Consider the following 24,025-nt stretch of genomic DNA (forward strand, 5'->3'; position numbering starts at 1 on the left):
AAGGGAGAGAGATTCAAACCAATTTTATTTTAATATATTGTTGTCGACTATTTGCACCAGGTACCCCGAGTTAGAACCTTACCAGTCTGCTAATTGCCAGGATCACCTCTAGAGCCCTTTTAAAATATTCGGCAGCTTACATAGCTAACTTCCAGTCACAGGGACAAGCTGATATTACAAGGACAGGTTACAAAACCTCGAGTTAATAGTCTCGCAACTTCACATTGAGTTCATTTAAGAAGAACTCTTGGGTGAATGCCATCTGGTCCCGGTGACTTGTTAATGTTGAGTTTATCAAATAATTCCAAAATCTCCTCTAGTGACACTTCAATCTGTGACAGTTCCTCAGATTTGTCACCTACAAAAGCTGTCTCAGGTTTGGGAATGTCCCTAACATCCTCAGCCGTGAAGACTGAAGCAAAGAATCCATTTAGTTTCTCCGCACTGACTTTATCATCTTTAAGCGCTCCTTTTGTATTTTGATCGTCAAGGGGCCCCACTGGTTGTTTAGCAGGCTTCCTGCTTCTGATGTACTTAAAAAACATTTTATTTTTACCTTTGGAGTTTTTGGCTAGCCGTTCTTCAAACTCCTCTTTGGCTTTTCTTATTACTAATAGCCTTAATTGCATGTTCTCAAAAAGTTACCTGTCTGAGCACTAAAACTCTGAGGACAACCCCATCACTAGACATTCAGTTTGCAAATTGCAAAGCTGAAGTTACACGCCTTTATAACAGCCATCTAGTGTGTAATTATTGTACCTAATCACCCAGCATTACTTTGCAATTAAGGCTATATAAGAGGAAAAACTCAAACAAAAAATACCCCCTCCACAATGGGCTCATATCAGTGTATGCATTGGACTCAATTATTGAGACTAAAATCAAGCGTGCTTTTCTAAGCATACAGTTGGGGACATACTTTGCCTTTAATTATACCCTGCTATATCCTGTCACTGGGGCTGTGCTGTTGTAATTGAAGACAGGATTTGGCCCTTAGGGCTGAAAAAGGGGAAGTAATTGCTCTTTATTAGCCTTTGAGAGAATCAAAGTCTGTTAGACGAATTAGCAAAAACAACGAGGAGCTCATATTACTAGAAATCCTCAGGTGAAAAAAACTGGCACAATGAGGCCACTGGAAAAAGACCAACATAATGTAAGATACTAATGAATGTGACTTGAAAATGACCTGCTCTGGGCCTTCTTACCCTCTGGCTGCATTTCTTGTAGTCAGCAGCAGTCCCAGGATCACCGCCCACCCTCCCTCATGCCAGACAGCTATTGTTGTTTTCTTTTTTTAAAGGAGCACTGAATGTATCAAGTCTTTAAAAACGAGTAATAGCAAAATCTGTACTTAATGCTAAAGGCTTGGCCAGAATTCATAACCAAAATGCTCGGGCTGTATCTTTAGCTAGAGCTATTCTTGTTGAGTCCGTCAAGGATCTATTTTCATACAACTAAAATGGGGAGGAGCAAAGGCAAGAAAAGTGCATGGGCAATTGGCAACTCCCAGCTCAGCCTTTGCCATCATTCTGATGAGAATTTTAGTGCTACAACAATCAATTCAGGGTCACAAGTTTAGCATTAGCCTTTTTGTTGCATTAATTTTTGGGTTTACCATATTTTCATGGAAATAAAAAATTCATATTATGCCCATTTTATACCTTCGACTAATACTGACATTGCTCAACTTATCAGAGGAGTAGCCGTGTCAGTTTGGATCTGTAAAAAACAACAGAGTGTCCTGTGGCACCTGCTCATTGCTCAACCTAGTGTTTCTTTAATACAGCCTACTCAGTTTTTAAGTAATATATATGGATAATTGTAGCATGCACTTGGCCTTAAAAAATGCTGCTTAATGATCTGCAGAATGTAATCAGAGACATAATAACTAGGGCCCTACCAAATTCCCAGCCATGAAAAATACATCATGGATTGTGAAATCTGATCTTCCCCTAAGAAATTTGATCTTTTGTGTGATTTCACCCTCTACTATACAGATTTCATGGGGGAGATCAGCGTTTCTCAAATTGGGGGTCCTGACCAAAAGGGAGTTGCGGGGGGCGGGGGGATCACACAGTTATTTTAGGGAGGTTGCAGTACTGCCACCTTTACTTCTGTACTGCCTTCAGAGCTGGATGGCTGGAGAGTGGCAGCTGTTGGCCGGGCACCCAGCTCTGAAGGCAGTATCCCATCAGCAGTAGTGCAGAAGTAAGGGTGGCAATACCATACCATGCCACCCTTTACTTCTGCGCTGCTGTTGTCAGAGCTGGGCAGCTGAGAGTGACGGCTGCTGACTGAGGGCCTAGCTCTGCAGTCAGAAGCGCAGAAATAAGGGTGACAATATCATACTGTGCCATCCTTACTTCTGCATGGATGCTGCTGGTGGTGATTCTGCCTTCAGAGCTGGGCTCCTGGCCAGTATCCGTCACTCTCCAGCTGCCCAGCTCTGATGGCAGAGCTGCCACCAGCAGCAGTGCAGAAGGGTAGCAGTATCGTAACCTCTCCTACGATAACCTTGCGACCTCCTGTACAACTCCTTTTTGGGTCAGGACCCCTACAATTATCACATCATGAAATTTTAGATTTAAATAGCTGAAATCGTGAAATTTATGACTTTTAAAATCCTATGATCGTAAAATTAACCAAAATGGACCATGAATTTCATAAGGCCCTAATAATAGCCATGCAAATTTCCTTTGGTGGTCATATCAAGGTTGTAAAGCACATTCTTACCTCTTCAGGACAGCCACTGTCTACCCAATCTTGCCGGTGGCGATCAAATCCACTGGAGCATCTTTAAATGATGAAAGAGATAAACGCAGTCCAGATGGAAATAGAAAGAGGTAGGGAAGGTGGGGTGGGGGAGAGAGAGAGACAGAGAGACTGTAATTAATTGATTTATTTTATAATCTGAATGATTAGCACAGTGTGTTGACTGAAATATGATTAAATCATTTAACTCTTTTCATCTAAGGGTGTTTATTTTACTTAGACATTTTTTAGATATCTTAGTATCCATCCCTTTTGACGGTTAATTGCTTCTCTGCACCAAGCAGCGTGGGCTTAAGTTTGATCTCAAGCATATAGAATTAAGTCATTAAATTCATTCTTTCCTAGCTTCTTCTTAGTCTGTAAAAAGCAACAGCAGAAAGGACATAATGTATCAGTCATTACTGCTCTCCTTTTATCATGCTAGGTGATCTAAGACATCAAGACACTCACAGCTATACGATCAACATGCCAGGATTATATAACAACCCAGCTGAACACTTCCAGTGGCAGTCTGCAAATACTGTAGAGCTGCTTCAATATCCTTAGTAGCTGAAACGATTTAGGTTACATATGAATTTCTTGCCAAATTGAGGTTAATAACCTGTTTTAAAAATCCTTTCTCATATCAGTAAATAATGAGAAAACTTTCAAAGCAGCTTGTAATGTTTCAAGTTAATGAGTCTCATAGACCTCCCCACTTCATAGGAGTGTTCATTAATGCTGGTAAAGCACTTTGAGATCCCTCAACGGAAGGAGCTATAGAGATGCAAAGTTATAATAAAAAGGCAAGCAAGTGGCTAGACTTCCAAAGACTACTTTGAAAATGTTGCCCACAGCTGTTTAGCAAATGGCTTTGCATGGCACTATGTTGCATTATATCATGCCAGCGATGATGTACCACAGCCTAAATGGGCACAACATAGCTCGAGTACAATGCGACACAAAGGTCAGTAAAAGGAAAAAACAAAAGGGGGCTTTTTCAAGTACAAGACTGCAACAGAAGAAACACTTTTGACCCCTGCAATGTGTGTATGAAGTCTGTCTATTCCTTATTACCAAGAATAAGGAATCTCCCCCACTGTTCCAATTAGCTATATCTGGATGGTATTATTTGGCCCTTCATAAATAAAAGGTGCCTAGACATCTTTTTAAAAACATGAAACAATTAGGGATGGTCAAAACACTGTGGAGGCCACTCGAACCCTTTTCTAAAAAAGTTTGTGGTTTCCCAAATTTGGTGGTAACATGGCATTTTGGTGGCTATGAGTTTCCACACACCCCCCCACTCTGACAGAGGCCACAGTGGGGTGTGTTTATCCTTGCCCTCACTTGGGGGCCAAGGAAGGAGTGTCAAGCTGGGTGACGGATGGCGTCCTCTTCTCCCAATCTCAGGGTTCTCCCCTCTCACTGGGAGATGAGGAGTGACTTGCCTGAGCAGAATGGAACTAGTGAAAGCCACGTTCCTACCTGCATGTGACACTCAAAAGGCTCATTCAGTCCCTAATTTTCAATGATGTTTGAATGGCTTTGCCAATACCATATTTGCCCAATCCTAAGAAGAACCTGATTTTCAGAGGGGCTAAGCACCTGCAGTATTTTTTTATTATTATTATTTCAGTCAGAGCTGGGGGCTCAGCACTTCTAAAAATTAGGTCCGAAGTTTAGAAACTAAAATACCCAACCCCACAGTATATTATTATACACAGATAATTACTGCCAGATCATACACCCCCACTTACTGGAGTCCAGCAGTATCTAGGACCATCTTGTATTATATCTTGGATTGAGATGGTGCCAAATTTAAAATTCATTAGGTTGAATAAATAAAACTTATCCCAGACTTACTCATTTACTGTTCTGAAGTTTCCTTTTGGCAAACCACTGAAATATTGCAGTAGGCAATATAATTTGTCATAATTAACAATACAGCCATGCTCTGTGAAAGGATTTGCAACAGCTCCTATCGAAAACATGTAAAACAAACATTCCTAAGATTACTGTCCCCTAAAGAATTTGAAAGGCTTGACACTGCTTATTTAGCACTTTCTGCTGACGCACTGGTGATCCCAAACAGTATTATGCGAAAGCAGCTTTATCAGAAATTAGATAGATTTGGCTCCAAACAAATTGTCTGTAAAATATTTCTAAGACACATGTCAAGGAAATGCCAGTCTTAGAGGATATAATCACTGTTGCATCGCTGAGTTAGGACTCTGGAACCTGTCATTACAACAGTTCACTGCCTGCTCTACATTAAGCATTTATAAGACTTTCATTTACTGGCATGGGAATAATTCCCTACTGCCATGAAAACACTGGAGAAGATTTGATTAGCTATGCCATTTGTGCCACCTGTCAACATGGCCATTTTATAACATCTTCATTTTCAAGTGATGACCCAGATCTGCTCCTAGCAAAGCAATTAACATAGCATGTTCTAGGAAATGAGAACAAGAACACTATTTGAGAAACAGGGAATCCCAGGCTTCCTTATTTACATGGAACACAGATGTGCAATTTTAGGAAGCAGAGGGAAAATTCAAGCATTTACATATGTGATGGTTTGGCCTGGCTGACGCACTTGACATTATGCCACAAAAATGAAGTATGAATTCTTCCATTGTGACTTATGTGAGACAGAAAGGAGCTGTAAACATCATCAGATTTATTAGAGGCTGTTTACCTCTGTTTGGTAGAGAGCAGATAGATGAGGAGGAGTTTCCATTTACTCTACTAGCCAAACCCCTATCCCTTTTTTCTGCTATAGGGGCCCAGTGCTGGAAAAAAGTCAGCCAGCTCCCACAGTAACCCAATATGGAAGATTTAGCACAATATGCTCTGTGCAGGATAAATACACTGGGGAAAGTAACCAAGAAGGAAAAAGACAAAATTCCCAGTGAAAAATCTAGGTACTTGACAGCTGGAATGAAACACAATCAGGAGATTCAACCCCTTCTATGACACTTATCTTCCACAGTAATAGCAATCCAAATATATCTACCAAGATATCTGAAGCATCAAACAAACACCCAGATTCTGGGCGTAGAAACGACACACTCAGCAACAAAGGTTTTGAATCAATTCCGTAACTACACTGTACACAAATATTGACTCACTACAGGTAAAACATTTACCTATTCCTCTGAATACAAGTGTAACTGGTAGATTAATTAGAAAAGTGGGCAGGCTGAAAACAAACAGCACACTATTGTTCAGGGAAAATGCAACTGTACTGTTTGAAATTATTGAATGGATTAGTGTAATTTTAAATGCAGTCTCAGACTAGACTGAGAGAGAAAGGAAGTGTCAGGGAAAATACAGGCAGCCTTGTTGGCAGTAATTGTTGCACCTGTGACATGTTCTACAATAGAATCCTTACACTGCTAAAGCTAACAATCTGTCTAGTTACATTGGGGCAAACCCCTAATAAATTGTACTTGAACTGATTTATCTTAATGCAGTAACTTGCTCTTGGACACCACACTCTATCTGATGTTTGTAAGAAACAAGCACTGAAAAGGATAATATCTATCTAAACAGAGGCAGGGAGAGCTCAGTGGCTTGAGCATGGGCCTGCTAAACCCAAGGTTGTAAGTTCAATCCTTAAGGGGGCCATTTGGGGACTTAATTAGGGATTGGCTCTGCTTTGAGCAGGGGGTTGGATTAGATGATTTTTTGAGGTCCCTAATAACCTATGAAATGTTATCTTTATGCTCACTCTGACTTTTCCTCCATTTCACCCCAGGACAGGCCTTGTCTTGGCCCTCCCATTCTCCCAATATCATTTTCTTCTCATGCAGCTTAAGGTGGAAATAAATTGCATTTTCCTGCTCTTGTTGTTTCCCACTTGCCTTATCTCAACTCCAGAGCTGAATGAATGTGTATGGAATTTATTTAAATGTTACCGTAAATTACTGTGATGTAGAACGGGTTGTGCCCTATGGCCCAGATTTTGTACAAAGTACTTAAGTCCATGCCTCACTTTAAGCATGTGAGTGGTCTCATGCCTAACCCCTTCCTTAACTACATGCCTAAACCCCTTGCTTAACTAGGTCCTATTCCTGGAGTCTCCACAGATCTCTCTACAGAAGTGCTGGGAAGCGGAAGTTTGAGTGCAAATTTGCTCCTACATGACTGCTATATGCCCTGCTACTGAGCAGCCAAAACAAATCTAAACCATTTAAAGGAGACTGTATAATTTTAGTAATTATGCAAAAATTAAATATGAGTAATGAAGCATAAATAATTACTGATGAGTCATAGCCATGTCTGCAATGTTGAATACATACTTTCATTTGCAAGAGAAACATCTCAAGCTTTATGATGTAAAATTAGTGATAAAAAGAATCCCACAGATTTGGGGCAGAAGTCTCAGCAGATAAGCAGAAGACTGATGATGGCCCCACAGTTGTACAAGTCAGAATGTCTGGTGGGAAACGCCCCCCCCCCTCCCAAAAAACCCTAAGCAATACGTTCTGTGAAGTACTTCTGCAATATTGTGTAAAAATGGGAAAATTTCCAATGTAACTGGAGAAATACAGAGCTGTTAGTTTACATCAGAAAAGACTGAAGGCTGGTGAGTGTAATTACTCAATATTTGTTAGTTTGCGGCAACATGTGAATAGACAGCAGGAAGTAAGGAGTCCCAGGGGGAATTATTATGGTCGGAAGAGCCTAGGAATAAAACTGGGCTAAAAGAGGTAACTTATCTTTGCAGCGAAGGTAATAAACTAGCTAAGATGAGAGAAGACTGAATTTGGATCAAGGAAGAATGGCAGAGTAGTTCTTATGTGGTTAAACGTCAGTTAGAAAGACAAAGTTGCACAGTAAGTTATTATCAGGAAAGTGGAAATCAGTTGAAAAGAAGATAAAGAATTGCTAACTGAGGCACTGCCTTAGATAACTACAAAAAAGGGATGAGGGCAAGAGAGATCCCGAGAGGAATTTATGAGACTTTGGAAATATGCTTCTAGAATCTACAATACAAATAATCTGCAGAAAACAAAAAAAGTAAACGTTCTCTGAAAGTAGCTGCACTACACTGGACTCAGAGGGCCTGACTGTCCACTGCCTTTCACTGATCCTTGTGCAAAGGGGGTGTACCGCTATCACCACTGTAAGTCAGCAGTGAATTCCCATCTGGTAGTGTTTCACACTCACTTTGCCCAGGTGCAAGGCAGTGGGGAGTCAGGTCCTGAATCTTAATAGCACTATTAGGACCACCTACATAGTTCTGGCTTCTTAACTGCAGCATGACAATTATTTTCTTACAATCACTTGGCTAATAGGTCTGAATCCTTTTATCTCTTTTCCACATAGCCCCTTTAAATTCAGAGTGAGATCTCCCAGGATGACTACCTCCTCGGGCAATGCATTTACTTTCCCCCAGCACCAATCAGCCGAGCATACCCAGTGGATAAATAAATAAATAAGTGATAAGCTTTATATAATCGCTTTCTAAATAAAGTTTGACTCTGACTTCCTTTAGTGTACAACTGGGCTCACCTACTCACTGATTTGTCTTTTTGTTTTTAAATCGAATAATGAGGTTCATTGTGACTGAGTTTCTTGGTTTATTTATTTTTTAAGTAGTACTTAGCTCCTTTTGGTGCATCTGACCACTTCCCCTTTCCTATGCAGGTAGCTTTCTGTATCATTAGCAGGAGGCAAGTTCTGAAGCGTGTGCACAAGGGTAGCAGAAGCTGCTGGAAAATAACAGACTGCTGCTTCCAAGAGCAGCAGCATTAAGATCAGCAGCAAAAGAGCGGCACATGCATCCTCTCTTCTCCATGGCACATGGCAGCATGGAGGGCAGGAGAATGAGCTGTGCTGGGGTTCTCTCACCCCTAGCTGGGGTAACTGGTCAGTGGGGTCTGACCCGGCTTTGGGGAGCAATACAGGCAAGTGTGACTGCTGGGGAGAAAGCTGGATGGCAACCAGTAGCCAGTTCTGAATGTTTAATATGACCCATCTTTAATAACCTCCCAACAGCGCCTTTGGCAGGCCAGCGGGAAGAAACATGCTCTTTGTCTGTCTCTCAGTGCCCTGGAAGCAGGGAAAGGTATTCACTGAAGTTCATTCACTAGGATAGGGCTAGAAGCAGAGGAGGCTTCTTCTCAGCTGCAGATCAAAGGGCTGCGGCTTTGGGAGCAGAGACAGACATGAGGAGCAGCTCTGCAAGGAGATAGCAAGGAAGGTCAGTGTTCACAGTCACTCAGGCTCCCTGCAGACTCACTCCCCAATTCTTTCACCAAGCCAGCCCCCACAGAACTGCTGCCGATCAGCTAAGTGGGGCCTCTTGAATAGGAATTCAGGCTGGCTGCCTGTAACCAATCTGTGCATTCCAGACAATATTCTGTCCCATAAAATAGTCTCCAAAACATCCCCCACAATGATTAAAATTCCTAGTCTATTGTTACTTGTCATTTGATTTATTATTGTTTGCATCTCAACTGTGCTAAGTGACCTAAACTGATATGGGGCCCTGTTGCGCTAAACGCTGTGCGTACACATTGTAAGAGCTAGTCCCTGTTACAAACTTAATAGTTAAAACACAGAGAGAAGAAAGTGCCATTTATTCCCATTTTAGAGATGAGGAATTGTAGCACAGGGGCGGTTTTAAGTGATTTGACCAAGATTGCACAGGAAGCCTGTAGCAGAGCCCAGGTCTCCAATACCTTAACTACAAGATGACACACTTTCTTTAATACCCACTGATATATGTACTTTAGATGTGGTTCTATGTCTGCTGTAAACTAATCTAATCTTTATATAACCAGTTATATCATATCTACATACAAACTAGCTCAAGGCCAAATTGAGGCAATCTGGTGCCCTACTACACTAGTACAGAGGGCCCTCCATTGCTCTGCCACCCTCAACGCCCAGGCAATGGGCTCATCATACCTGGGACTGGTAGTGGAAGAAGGATCTCCCTCCTTGAGAGGTAGCGGCAGCAACATGGGGTCGCTTTCTCCCCCCAGGTGTAGCGGCACCCCACTTTCGCCCCCAATTAGGAATAGCCATAGTGTCAGCAGGGGTCTTCTCTCCTTCCAGGACAAGCAGGCTGTGGTAGCAGGACCCCCACCCCAATTGCCAGGGTGCATCTGTTGGGTGAGTTTGTAAGTGGGCTGGGCCTGTGCACATACAGAGTCCTTTTCTGAGGTAGTGTTGCCAGGGCTGCGAAGTGCACTCAGTCTGAGTTTTAACAGACCATAGAAATGAATGAGACAGTTCACATTTCTTAGAGCTACTGTTCCGGGCTGTGTGCAGATGTTGCTGCACCCATTACAGTTGTGGCACATTTTTACTTCATGTTATAAGTTCAGTTACAGACTTTTTTTTTTCTTTTGAACTGAAAGCTCATATTTAGATGTAATGGGGCAATGTACGGGCCTAAAGTACCTAAACCTTAATCTGACTCTGACCTATGTCCTTCTCCATCATCCTTTGAAAACTCACCCAAGACTGTGAGACCTCCACTACATCCCTCTGTAAAGGCAGAAAAAAATAAACTGATTATTATGGACTAAATCCTGGGTACTCTATTCGTGCAAGCAAAATGGTTGGCCTGAAATGAGATTTACTTGTGTGAATATGATGAGCAGAACTTGGCCCCATAACCTTATCTGTTACACCTTAGAAGCTCTTCACTCTCATTTTTAAGTGAGTGGACCTGTTTCTTTTATATTTGATTGTGTACAAATTTGAAACACTCATTCTGCCCATTCTGAATTGTAAAGGAAAGAATTCAACTCTCTTACAGAAACATCCACTGTAAATTGACATAAGAAAGACTTGGGGAGTAGAGGTGAAAGACAAAACAAATATTCTGTCAGTGGCTGCTATGAAGTTATAACACTGAAGATAGAGCGGTGTAAAAGAAAGACTGGCTGATTTCTAGAGAGAAGACCCCAGATTTTTTGCAGCAGGGAGGAATGAGGCTTTTATGATTGTTAGGAACGAATGCTAGTGCTTGTGAGAAAAATAAATCAAAGGTTTTCACTCACAGGCAGGCAAGGCAAGCGTTTTCTCCTTACAGACAGATTTTGTAAATGGTCCCTATAAGAAAGTACCTACATATGGCAGTATCCGTTTTACTAACATTTTCCTAACCATAATTTTTTCCTACTTAAAAGGCAAACCCACAGGGAGAGGATGGCATAGCCAGCGAGAGGCCTGCTCAGGAGTTAAATTGTAAGGATTTAGTTTTTGTCATTAGAAAAAGTACTGCAGGTACTGTGGAGCCAGAAACCCTGAATTCTGGAACAGGCAAGTGTGCAAAAACAAGGAGTTTTCATTCGATAAAAAAAACCCAATGTACAAACCATTAGAATCAGCAGATTTTGCTCTAAAGATGCCTAGAACAGGAGGAGTGTTGCAAATCAGAGCTGAGCAGCATTGGTAAAATTACAGTTTGTGAAAAATCTTGCCCACTACTCACACTGTGCCTGCTTCAAACCAATGCTATCTATAAGGGCCTTCATTTTTACATGGACTACATTCACACTTTTATTCTGTAATATGCTACTAATAAAAACCCTGAGCAACTATATAGCTTATCAGTGGCTGCATATCTCTTTCCTGGTTAAGGATCCTGGCCTTTCAGCTTCACTTTGTAGTTGTTTCACCATTAAAACATATGAAGGGCCACTCCTGAGATTAGATTAGAAACCTTTTCACTGGAGCATCTTTATAGAGTTAAAACCAGGAAGAACTGATAATTAAGAAAAAAATGTTCCTTGCAACAAAGCAGGCCTACAGCACCCTTCAAAATTGGACTGTGTAGCCCAGGGGTAGGCAACGTATAGCACGAGTGCAGAAGGCGGCATGTGAGCTGATTTCAGTGGTACTCACACTGGCAGGGTCCTGGACACCAGTCTGGATGGCTCTGTAATTTAATTTAAATTTTAAGTGAAGCTTCTTAAACATTTTAAAAACCTTATTTACCTTACATACAACAACAGTTTAGTTCTATATTATAGACTTATAGAAAGAGACCTTCTAAAAACGTTAAAATGTATTACTGGCACGCGAAACCTTAAATTAGGGTAAATAAATGAAGACTTGGCACACCACTTCTGAAAGGTTGCCAACCCCTGGTCTAGTCCCTTTCCCACCCATCCTAAACTATGCTGATGGTGTAACCGGAATAGCTAATAAAGAAAAAGTGGCTATCTCAATATCACTGAGGAGCGATGCCTACACCACTAAAAAGGGGAATCATGGAAACATTCAGGAGTTGCAATGATATGTTACTCTCTGAAGTCCTAACTCATTCCAAAAGGTCATGCAGAGATTTCAGTTACAAGGAGGAAGAGTTGTTAAGAGGTCAATGGGAGGGTGGGACAGTGAGAGAAGAGTTGTAATTTACACAATATGACGATCCTTCATGACAGCCAATGTTTAAGAGGTTAATTAGGCGGCCTGGTGGAATAGGAAATCTTTTCTTCCCTATCCTTGTTAAGAATCCATACAATTCTAGAAGCTCTATGTTCATAGTGATGTTTTTGTGAAGATGAATTGGAGAGGATAATTAAAACCAAGCCAAAGGAAAACAATGTGGAACTCTGCTACAGAGTCTCAAAGAATTAATCAACGCAGGAGAGCAATGAAACAAAAGGGGCTGAAATGTCATATGATTGACTCTGCTTAGAGAGCTGTGATGATGCCACCTTTAAGTTCAAAAAGGTATTTGTTTCTTCTCCCACCTAACTCACTCTCTTTTTCCTAAAACAAGCGCAAAGTCAAATGATATAGTCCAGGGGTCGGCAACGTTTCAGAAGTGGTGTGCCGAGTCTTCATTTATTCACCCTAATTTAAAGTTTCGCGTGCCAGTCATACATTTTAACACTTTTGGAAGGTCTCTTTCTATAAGTCTATAATGTATAACTAAACCATGTTGTATCTAAAGTAAATATGGTTTTAAAAATGTTTAAGAAGCTTCACTTAAAATTAAATTAAAATGCAGAGCCCCCTGGACTGGTGGCCAGGACTCAGCAGTTGTGACTGCTACTGAAAATCAGCTTGTGTGCCGCCTTCGGCACGCGTGCCATATGTTGCCTACCCCTGATATAGTCAATACTCAGCAAGGTTTCTGAAGAATTATAGAACAGTTGGGGATCATCAGTTTCCTTGTTAGAAATACACATTAATATACATTATAGTATTTGGAAGGTGAAAAAAATAGTTTGACTTCAAGTTTACACTTTTCAGGGAACCTTAGATAGGATGAATATTTTACTTAATCATTATGGTTCTGAAGTACTGCATGATGACATTTAAAATACTTTTACACCAAAAAGCAGCATCTTCATTAATCCCCCCTATCTTAAACAAGGTATTTATAAGGGCACTACACTGTCAACATGTCTCCAGTTATGTTTAAGTCATTTTCAGAAGCACAGCTTTAATGTTTTAGTCCTTCCAGAAGAGAAGTTAGCAAGATAGTGGCCTCCCAGCTCATCCATGGCTAAAACAGATATTTGGGGCTATGAGATTCAGTCAGTCAATTGTTTTATTTCAGGACATCTAGTCAGAATGTAATGTACACACTAAAATACTAGCCAAAATATCACGCAAATTTCTGAATATGAACACTGTAAAATTAATGGTAAGAAAATTAGGACTAACAAACTAGCCAGTTACTTTCTTGTCTTTCACAATACAGATTTGTGCTGGGATTACAATAGGAATTCAATTCATTAGAAATGCTTTGGTTATATATTTGGCCATCAACTGATCTGGGAGAATTTTTGCAGTGCAGTAGTCCTTATTTATAAACAGACTTCTTGCTTGCATTGAAATTATATTTCCTCCCACACACACAAACACACATTCTTCCTCTTCCCCATCAACCCCCTGAAATGTCATCCACCAACATAAAAACTCCTTATTAGTCACCATGATTCTGCCTGGGAAGTATGGGGCAGGAATAATTTCAAAGCCTGATACTGCTACTCCTCAGCCTGCTGGATCAGGGGTCATAGTTGAGTGATACCAGACATCCGGTCAGGGATCAGTTGCACTCGTCCTATGACATACCTAGATGTAACCATTTGCAGATAGTGACAATGAACAGAATTACCACTAGACCTCTGGGTTGAGTCTGTTACATTTATTGTTAATACATTACATTCTGTAGCATCTTTATACACCATATTGTAGCATGTAAATAGCACATTTCACCTGAGAGTCTCAAGGTACCTGTTATATAGAAATATGCTTGACTCCAAGCTTTGGTGTGATACAAGCTATCAATGTACAAAACCAAGCATAAGACAATGTGATGGTGGAAGCTGCAGTGCAACAGAACATGAGGTAGTTCTGCCAGCAAATGTCTGTTTAATCCACGATCACTGTTATGGCTTTAGTATTACCAAGATAAGCAAACAATGCAGGAATTAAGGAATTAACTATACTGTACTGAGCCTTCAAAGATTTATGTTGGCATGGAAGTTTCAACTCCTGATACAACTGGCTCATTGAAGACTGGGTATTTTCATTGTTTTGTTCCATTATTATAAATAAGCAATAATAGCTTACTGGATTGTAACAGAATCATAACAGGCATTTCTAGGGAGGGAAATGGGCTATTTATCTAGGGTTTCATCACTGTTATATCTGAAGATCTTCCATGAAAACTAAACACAGGAATTATAATCTCTCTCCTAACCCAGCCAGCAAAAATAAACATTTTCAAAAGCACAAATGGTAGGTAGGTACTCAACTCCACTATTGTGAATGGTATTTAAATGTTTAATTGCCCTTTGTGCCTTTAAAAATCTCCTACCTATATTATAGAATACACAACAGGAATGAGGACCTTGTTATGCTTGAGAGGCCTATGTTGGGAAAGCAAAGTCAAAGAAATGGATTTTGAAATGGTCTGAAAGTAGCAAAGGCTAGCGGTCATTCTTATTTTATCTGGCAGTGACTTCAATAGTCTGTTTCCAGATTTCTTGCAGAACTAGACAGCAGAGAAGGTTTCAGATAGACTGAAAGGAAAATGAGAAATTATTTTCCAATAATCTAGGACTTTGAAGCCACAGCAACAGCTTTGAGAACATAATGAAATCTAAGCAATGTCTATTAGGAAACCCCTATAATTCCTTAAGAGAAATGGCAAGGAAAGGAGAATGAAAATAAAAACCATCTTTTGGAGCAAGTCCTTTTTATCAAAGAAATGTTAGTAGTGGGGTTTGGCTGGGTCTCTAGCTCTGGTCCTGGTTATTGTTACACTTTCCCAGTAAATCATTCTTAAAAGCAAGATTATGACAAGAGTAGGATTCCAGAGGAAGGGGAACATCATTCATCCTTTTGGCCAATTGTCTGGAGACAAACTCAAAATCAAGTATAGCAGGGTTTTGTGACCCAATATTACATTTCTTAAGAACCTGCTTCAATATTGAGCAGACTTAGAACTTCAGGGAAAGTAGTCTCAACAGGAAGGAGCTGATAACATATGTAAAAGCTTGTTCAGTGGCAGTGTATCAGGAAGGAATGGAAAGGCTTCTGTTCTCGAGCAGGATTCCTGAACATATCCACTAAATAATTTAGATGCGAATAATAACTATAAACTGATACGTTAATAGAACAGTGCAAGCAGCTTAGCTATCCATTCTTAGCAGATGGACATTGGGGAATATCAGTGAGCAGAACAACCTAAAGGGACTCCAGAAGAAGAAGGTGTAAGGAAGGAAAGAAACACTGTGGAGTGGTAAAAAGCTCAGTTTGTAGGAAAATGCCAGGGCGTGTCCTGAGAAAATAATTCTGTATGGACCAGCCATGAGGTATACATAAACTGTAATTTGGCTTTTCTCCACATATTTGTGTCCTGTGGATTCCATAGCAATTCCACAATGATTTCATAAAGTCCAGCTGCTACTAAAAGCTACCCAATGATATTATGTATTAGAAGGACTGCTTAATTTATCTGCAGGTTATTAATGTATAAATCTCAATGAAAGTCTAACTCATTTGGCTAGAGCAGAAGTGGGCAAACTACGGCCTGCGGGCCACATCCGGCCCAGGGCTGGCTCCAGGGTTTTTGCTGCCCCAACCAGCAAACAGGAGGGGAAAAAAAAAAACAAAAAAAAAGCCGCTACTGCGATCTGCAGCTCTACTGCCGCCGCTTCAGTCTTCCATGGCAATTCGGCAGCGGGTCCTTCGCTCCAAGAGGGAGTGAGGGCCGCCCCAAGCAGCTGCTTGCTGGGCTGGTGCCTGGAGCTGGCCCTGGTCCTGCCTGGCCTCTGAGCTCCTGGCCCAGGAGGCTAGCCCCCGGTCCCTCCCCTGGTGATCCCCCTCCCCTGCAGCCTCAGCTTGCTTGCTTGCTCCACCAGCACAATCCTCTGGGCAGAGGGGCTGTGAGCTCCTGGGGCAGTGCAGCTGCAGAGCCAGGCCTGACCCAGTGCTCTGTGCTGCACGGTGATGGTGGTGTGCTGTGGAGTCACCAGCCACCAGTGCTCCAGGCAGTATGGTAAGGGGGCAGGGAGTGGGGGAGTTGGATAGAAGGCAGTTCAGGGTGGTGGTCAGGGGCAGGGGTGTGGATAGGGGGCAGGGCAGTCAGGGGGACAGGGGTTCTGGGATGGCAGTCAGGAAGGAGGGGGGTTGGATGGGGAAGCATGGGGCAGTCATGGGCCAGGGAGAAGGGATTGTTGGATGGGCAGGAGTCCTGGGGGGGCAGTCGGGAATAAGAGGAGGGTTGGATGGGGTGGTGGGGGGCAGCCAGGAGAGAGGGAGAAGGAGTGGTTGGATGGGGCAGAGGCCCTTGGGGGGAAGTCAGGAAGGAGGGGGGGTTGGATGGGGCAGCATGGGGCAGTCGGCGGCCAGGGAGAAGGGATTGTTGGATGGGGCAGGGGTCCCAGGGAGGCCATCAGGAATGAGAGGACAGGTTGGATGAGGTGGTGGGGGGCAGTCAGAGGCGGAGGCCCAGGGGTGGTCAGGGGAGAGGGAACGGGTGTGTGTGGATGGGGCAGGGATCTGGAGGGGGTGCGTCAGGAAACAAAGGGGGTTGGATGGTGCAGGAGTCCCCGGGGAGGGGGCAGATATGAGGTGGGGGCCAGGTCATGACCCCCCCATCCCAACAAGCCCGCCATACAATTTCTGAAACCCGATGCAGCCCTCAGGCCAAAAAGTTTGCCTGCTCCTGGGCTAGAGGCTAACTTTCAATATAAATGCTTTATGGACTCATAATCATATATATTCAGCAATGATACTGTACTTGTAAAAGACAGCCTTTAACTTCACTCGAGCCACATTGTCTTCAAGACACAATTTTCATCCCATGTGGGAGACCTATTTCTAAGATCTTACAAGGTCCCTTTCATCACATCCCAAACATCCCTAAGTTCAGCCCAGTTTGAGGAAATGCTTTGTTCATTAAACAGTGCAGTGCTGCTTTCTTTTTTTGCTTTACTCCATCAAGTTTGCCATGCATACCAAATTCTCAATTATTGAATGCTAATTTCCTTACAGTTTCATGCAGTTCATGTGTTCAGATTAGCTTGTCATATTAAGAAAAAAGCAGCTTGGAAGGGAATTGAAGAAGTTGGGTGTGGAGCAATTTTCTGCTCCATAAAATACAGTTCTAGTTATCAGCAACATATCAGGGGCTGACACATTTCCCCATATAAAACTTGTAATTCTTGACACTTTTATTGCTCTTCATTAAAAAGACCCCCTCCCTACTGCAAGACGATCTTTAAAAAAGAAGAAAACAAAACACTGTGTTAAAATCAAAGCACTCTCCCCGAGAAAGGGCCAAATTCTTTCCTCAGATATACACCTCATGAATTTCAATGTGATTGTGGTATAATCTAAGCTGCAACTGGCCCCAAGTTGGAATAAAAGCACTAACATTATCTTCAGTTTATCATAGGAATAAATTTTAACTGATTTAATAGACTGCCACATTAGACTGAGATGTTAGAACTCTGCATGTTTGTTCGTTTTTCATATACAGCCACTCTAGCACCACTCCCAAAAAAACCACTGTAACTAGAATATTAATTACAGAGAGAGCGAGAACCTGGACAATTTCCCCCCATTTTTCTTTGCCTTAAGCAGCAAAACAATCAGCAAAAAATTGGGTCTCACTTTCATAAAGTTCTGCATGCTGCTAGAATGTGCTATTGTTTAGGGTACATACATTGTTTGAAATCTCTAGCCCTTATAAAACATTTCAAATGAGATTTTCCTTGTTATTTGTATATGAATCGACTACATTCATACATGTATTCTGCCTCTGGTGGTCTACTTAATCAGTACAAATTCTTCGTTTTCTTTCTTTGTAACTCAGGAGATCAGATCTTGTACCTGATTTTGTTATACTGGCCCATTGCTGTCACTTAAAATTGAGCTGTGGTAAAAATATCCATAATATAAATGCCCCCTCACCCCCATTTAATTCTGATTATAAATATTTAACATGCACAAGGGGAAAAAGAAAGAAAACTCCACCAAATTACAAAAAAAAAAAAAGTATTTTAAAAGGAGCCATGATAATTCAGATTTAACTATCTGAATAGTCAATTACATGAGACACTGTACCATGAACACCTCCCTGCATCTCAATGCTCCCAAGGGTGGATCTACAAAGTTTGAAGGAACACCACAACCACAACACAAACAGGCCACGATTTTCAAGAAAGCTTAGCATCCTCAGTTAGGGCCAGATTTACCAAAGTGTTTAGCATAATGCATGTCACAATGGGAGCTTCTGGGTGTTGACTGAGCACTTTTTTGAGCCTGATTTGGATTGTGGATACTGAGCACTGGAAATTTTAGTCCAGATCTCTTTTGAAAAAGTGGTCTTTAATGTTATTTCAGGCCATTTAAATAACTCATCTAATTCAGTGTTTTTATAAAATCAATATCACATCTCTCTCCCTGCTCTGTTCTTTTTAATTTTTTATGGGGGGATGGGTAGACAAGGGTCATATTTGATTATTATTTATATTACAGTAACCTGCCACCAAAAGCTTATATGAAAATATTTATGGTACAGATAGGTCTAAATCAAAACAAACCCCTCCCCAACACCCTGAATGTTGGAGATTTTCAGATCCAAAATCAGATTTAAAATTAAACTTAATATCTTTGAAACTGCTACTGAAAAGAAGAAAAAGCAAACAAGAACATTTCAGGCTTGCCCAAGAACTAAATGTAGAGCGTTAAGGAATCGTTTTGTGTGTCAACATGGAGCTATTGTAAGAGTATCTACAAAAATATCAAATGATATTTCCGTTTAAAATCATTTTACTGACAAGAGCAAGTTCCCAAACTTGCTTTTCCCCTCTTCCAGTTATTCAGCCTGAAATGCAAAATAATGTGTTTCCTCATTATTGGTTTAGATAGAAGCTGTAATTGTAATAAAGAGAACTCAGAAATATCAAGACTTTAAATGACATTACTCAGACCTTCTGAGAAACCTTTCTGACTTGTGACTTTGTGCTGAGCACATCACCTAAAAAAGGGGTTCTCAAAGCCGGTCCGCAGCTTGTTCAGGGAAAGCCCCTGACGGGCCAGGCTGGTTTGTTTACCTGCCGCATCTGCAGGTTCAGCTGATTGTGGCTCCCACTGGCCGTGGTTTGCTGCTCCAGGCCAATGGGGGCTGCAGGAAGCAGCGCAGGCCAAGGGATGTGCTGGCCGCCCTTCCCACAGCCCCTATTGGCCTGGAGTGGTGAACCGTGGCCAGTGGGAGCCGCGATCGGCCGAACCTGTGGATCCGGCAGGTAAACAAACTGGCCTGGCCTGCCAGGGGCTTTCCCTGAACAAGCAGTGGATCAGCTTTGAGAACCACTGACCTAAAACACAATAACAACATCCTGGTTTGCGTAACAGATGCCATTACTAGTATACACACCTAAACATTAGAGGGAATTATTTTCTCCTACTCCTTATCACTATAGTCCAGATTCGTGAAAATACTTAGGCACATGTGTAAGTCCACCCACATTCAAAAAACCTATTAAGAATGTCCCTAGCATTAAGCAAAAGTGTCTGTTTAGGCACTCACTCTGAATACGGATGCTTTCCTGAAATGGGGCCCAAGAGGCCCAATCTAGTGTTCCTTGTACACACATCAAACCACTTCTGAAAGGTGGCTGAGAGGTTGGTCTCTGAGTTGTAAAACCCAGGGTCAATTCCCTGCTCTGCCAGCGACTTCCTGCATGATCTTGGGCACATCACTAAGCCTCTCCAGGCCTCAGTTCCCCATCTGTAAAACAGGGACAATAAGACTTCTCTCTCTGTCTCAAAGGAAATAATGAGGAAAATACATTACAGATTCTGAGGCATTCTGAGGAGTCTTCTAAGTATGTGTGAGAGGTACAGTCTCAGTTTTGGGTATGCAAGGAATGAAGGATTGAACACTATGTGGCCAACTTTAATTTTTATGACCACTGAAATATCACTAGTTCCAGTCCGTTGCTGTAATCAAAGGCTTTCCTAAGGTTCACCAGAAATGTCACTATCCACAGTATCTGAATGTGAATCTACACTGAACTTTATTTAATTTTTTTTTTGGCAGCTATTTCTTATTCTTTTGGTCTTTTAACAAAAGAAGAACATCCAAAAATGGATAACCATGTGTCATTTTTTTATTACCAGCAGTACTTATTTCTAATACATTTCCACAAGTAAGAAGAAAACTAGAGAACACACATTTCCAAGGCAATGCTTTTGCTGGATAACATGTATGGCTGAGGCAGGAGACCAGGGCAAGTGTAGAGGAATGGTAGAACGGGTAGCTCTGTGAGGTAGGGGAGTTTCTGTCTCTTAGATCCTGGGAGAAGAGTGTGAGAGATCAAGGGCCTCAAAGCCAGGCCTATGGATCCCCAGACAGAGCTGAGACCATGGCTGCCACCCAGCGTTTTACCCAAATCAGTCAAGAAGGTGGCTAGTGAAGCTCTAGTTCACAAAGGGCCCCACCCAGAAAGCTCTTGATTAGGGGAGATATCTAGACTCATCAGTTGGCTTGAATGGATACTAAAACCAGAAAGAGGCACAAGAAATTGTCTGAGCAACTAGGTGAATTCTGTGGCTGGCTGCTACTATGGACCGTGCCTACTTGCCAGCCTCCTGCCTCCCAGCCTGCCCTCCTGATCCCAGACAGCCATCTCTTTCCAGCTCCTGTTTTCCTGCCTCACTCCAGGTCCCTGCTCCTACATCCTACCCCTGACCCCTCACTTGACTCCTGACTCTGTTCTGGCTCTGACCTTTGTCTTGGCACATGATTGTGACCTCAGCTCTGGTTCCTAACCATTAGACATGACCACTCACACCCTTGAGCCTCCACAGTGGGAGTTAGAAAGTCTGTACTAAAAGTTTGATATCACAAAATGCAAGATGTTGAATGCCACCAATGAAATGTTCAGCATCCCTAGCTCCAAATGAGTTAAATGAGTGTTGAGGACATAGAATTATAGAAATGTAGGAGTAGAAGGGTCCAGTTCCCTGCACTGAGGCAGGACTAAATATTATCTATACCATCTGATCCTAACGGGGGTGGGAAAGAATCCGTTGATTGTCCTTCACATGGGAACGAATGATACGGCTAGATTCTCACTGGAACATATCAAGGGAGACTATGCCAGACTGGGGAAGACGCTTAAGGAAATAGAGGCTCAGGTGATCTTCAGTGGGATTCTGCCCGTTCCTAGAGAAGGGCAACAAAGATGTGACAAGATTATGGCGATCAACAGATGGCTCAGGCAGTGGTGCTATAAGGAAGTGCTTTGGATATATGGCATGGGAACATTATGACAGAAGACCTGTACTCTCGGGTGGACTTCAACTGAGTAAGGGGGAGTAGACTTCTAGATGGGGCTTCACCCAACTGATAAGACACTTAACTATGGGGGGGCAGAATTTGGGGGAAGATGGTTGAAATGTGCCAGGTGATCTCCATTGCCGGAATTTAACCTAGAGGGAAGAAACAAAGTAAGAGGGATATCAGCCGTGGACTGAAGATGACTACACAGGAGGAAGGGTAGTGTAGAATACCAGTCCACACATGATGCGGTGGTAGAATGTCTGTGCCTAACAGGTAAGAATGTCCAGGAAGCCAAACGGTCAAAAATAAGATGTCGTAACTAATGCAGGAGCCCTAGGAAACCAAATGGAGAAATAGAAAGCTACTGGTGAGAAGTGAAACCAGATATTAAGTGATACACAGAAACATGGGGAATAGTATTCATGACTGGAGTACAGTATAATGAAGTATGTGCTGATTAGGAAAAGACAAAGAACAGCAAAGAGGAGTAGCATTATATGTCATGAATGAGTTTACTGTAGACATAATAGCTGATGGAACGGATAAGAAGTACTATCTGGGCAAATCACATCTGAGAAAGAAAGCTACTAGACCCCCTGAGATACCTGCTGGTTGCTACAGGACCACGGGATCGATTGGATATGACAGAGTACTTTAATGTTTGTAAAGAAATAGAACACTAATGAATTGTGAATATGAGACTTCACTTCCAGATTAGACTGAGGACAAGTAAGTAAGAATAAATAGGGTTCAGATTTTTCTGGATGTCATAGCTGTGATTCTCCAACCAAGTAGTTGAAGAACACAAGAAGGGATGCATTTTAGATCTAGTTTGGTGAGTAGTGAGGACCTTCATAGAGGAAATGGTTGAGGGGACCACCATTTTTTTTTTGTTTTTTTCTTGGTTCGAGGTCATGAGCAGATCAGTTCAAACTAGATGGATAAGGAAAACAAAAATGATCTGAGGATAGGTTTTTGACTTCACCAATGGGCTAACTTAAAGACATTAAGGAATAGCTTGTGGAAGTGGATTGACTGAAGACTTTGTGATCAAACTGCGAGGAGAGGCTGGAATACTTTAAGTCGAGCGGCGGAAACTATACAACCTCATCCCAAGAAAGGGGAAAACATAGCAGGAGTGTACCAAGCTGGATGAGCAACATCTCAAGAGGCGTTAAGACAAGGACAGAAAGCCTACAAGGGTGGAAGATGTGGATTAAGCAAGAAACGTCCTTCAGCGAGTCAGAACTGTAGGGATAAAGTGAGAAAGGCTAAAACGCCATGTAGAGTGTGACATTGGCAAAAGGATTAAAACCAAATAGTAAAGAGGTTCTATAGCCAAAACATACGAAGAAAACAAAGAAAGAAGAAGGGGACGCTAAACCCTGAGGATGTATGGAGTTAAGATAACTAGCATTGGCCCAATATCTAATAAACACTTGCTCGTTCTCTAATAAGGACTAATGAGGAGCTAGGATAATGGAAGGATGACAACTGGGAATGAGGAATGGAAATAATATTACCACATCCGAGTAAAGCCAAACTTGAACAGCTTAATGGACAAAAATCGCAAGGCCCAATAATTCATACCAAGAACATGATTAAGAGGAACTGGCACATGAAATTACAAGCCCACTTAGCAAGAATTTGTAATGAATGGGTAAACCTCAGGGTGTACCGTACGATGAGAATTGCTAACATATGCTTCCTATCTTAAGAGGAAAATAACAGTGATCCGAGTAACTATCAGGACGTTAGTTGACATCTGTAAGTGATGTAAGGTCTTGGAAAAATTTGAAGGAGAAAGTAGTTAGAGACAATTCAGTTAATGTAATCATGGGACAGAATTTACAACAGTTTTGTGACAAAAGGCAGATCGTGCCAAACCACTGACCCTCTCTTGAGAAGGTGACGAGACTTATTTGACAACAAGAAATGGCAGTAGATCTAATTACCTCGATACTCAGTAAGCATTGACACTGGTTCCATTCATGGGCAATTATTAGTTAAATTGGAAAAGAATGGGATCGAATAGAAATTGAAAAGGTATAGGAAACTGGTTAAAGGGAGACTACAAGGTCGTACTGAGGGTGAACTGTTAGGTCCGCTGTGGAAGAGTTACTATGGATCGCTTCCTCAAGGATCAGTTTTGGATCGAATCTTACTGTAACCTTTTTATTACTGACCATTGCCAAAAAGCGGGAATGTGTCAAATAGTTGCCGGATGAGCACCAAAGCTGGGAGGTACGCTAACACAGAGAACGACCCGGGATATTATACAGGAAAGACCTGGATGACCTTGTCAACGGAGTAACTAGTTAATAAGATGAAATGTTTAATAGGAATCAGTGCCAAGGTCATGCACTTAGGGAAATTAATAATAAGATTTAGTTATAAATTGGGACACATCAATTGAACAACAGAGAGGACAAGGACCTTGGAGTATTGATTGATCACCAGGAGGACATACCCGCCAAG

General features: G+C 41.8%; 1 protein-coding gene across 2 annotated transcripts in view; it reads right to left on the minus strand.

Annotated features, from left to right (window-relative positions):
* Positions 1-24,025, minus strand: part of PLXDC2 (plexin domain containing 2) — a 462,666-nt gene that overhangs the window by 58,968 nt on the left and 379,673 nt on the right. For both annotated transcript variants that reach the window (XR_012655203.1, XM_075062304.1), the window contains exon 10: positions 2,734-2,794. Coding sequence is in view for 1 of the 2 variants with exons in the window: in XM_075062304.1 (XP_074918405.1) it covers positions 2,734-2,794 (61 nt within the window). In the remaining variant the exon portion in view is untranslated. The remainder of the gene's footprint in view (positions 1-2,733; positions 2,795-24,025) is intronic.

The sequence above is a fragment of the Chelonoidis abingdonii genome, chromosome 2 (genome assembly GCF_003597395.2).
Source record: "Chelonoidis abingdonii isolate Lonesome George chromosome 2, CheloAbing_2.0, whole genome shotgun sequence".
Lineage (NCBI taxonomy): Eukaryota > Metazoa > Chordata > Testudines > Testudinidae > Chelonoidis > Chelonoidis abingdonii.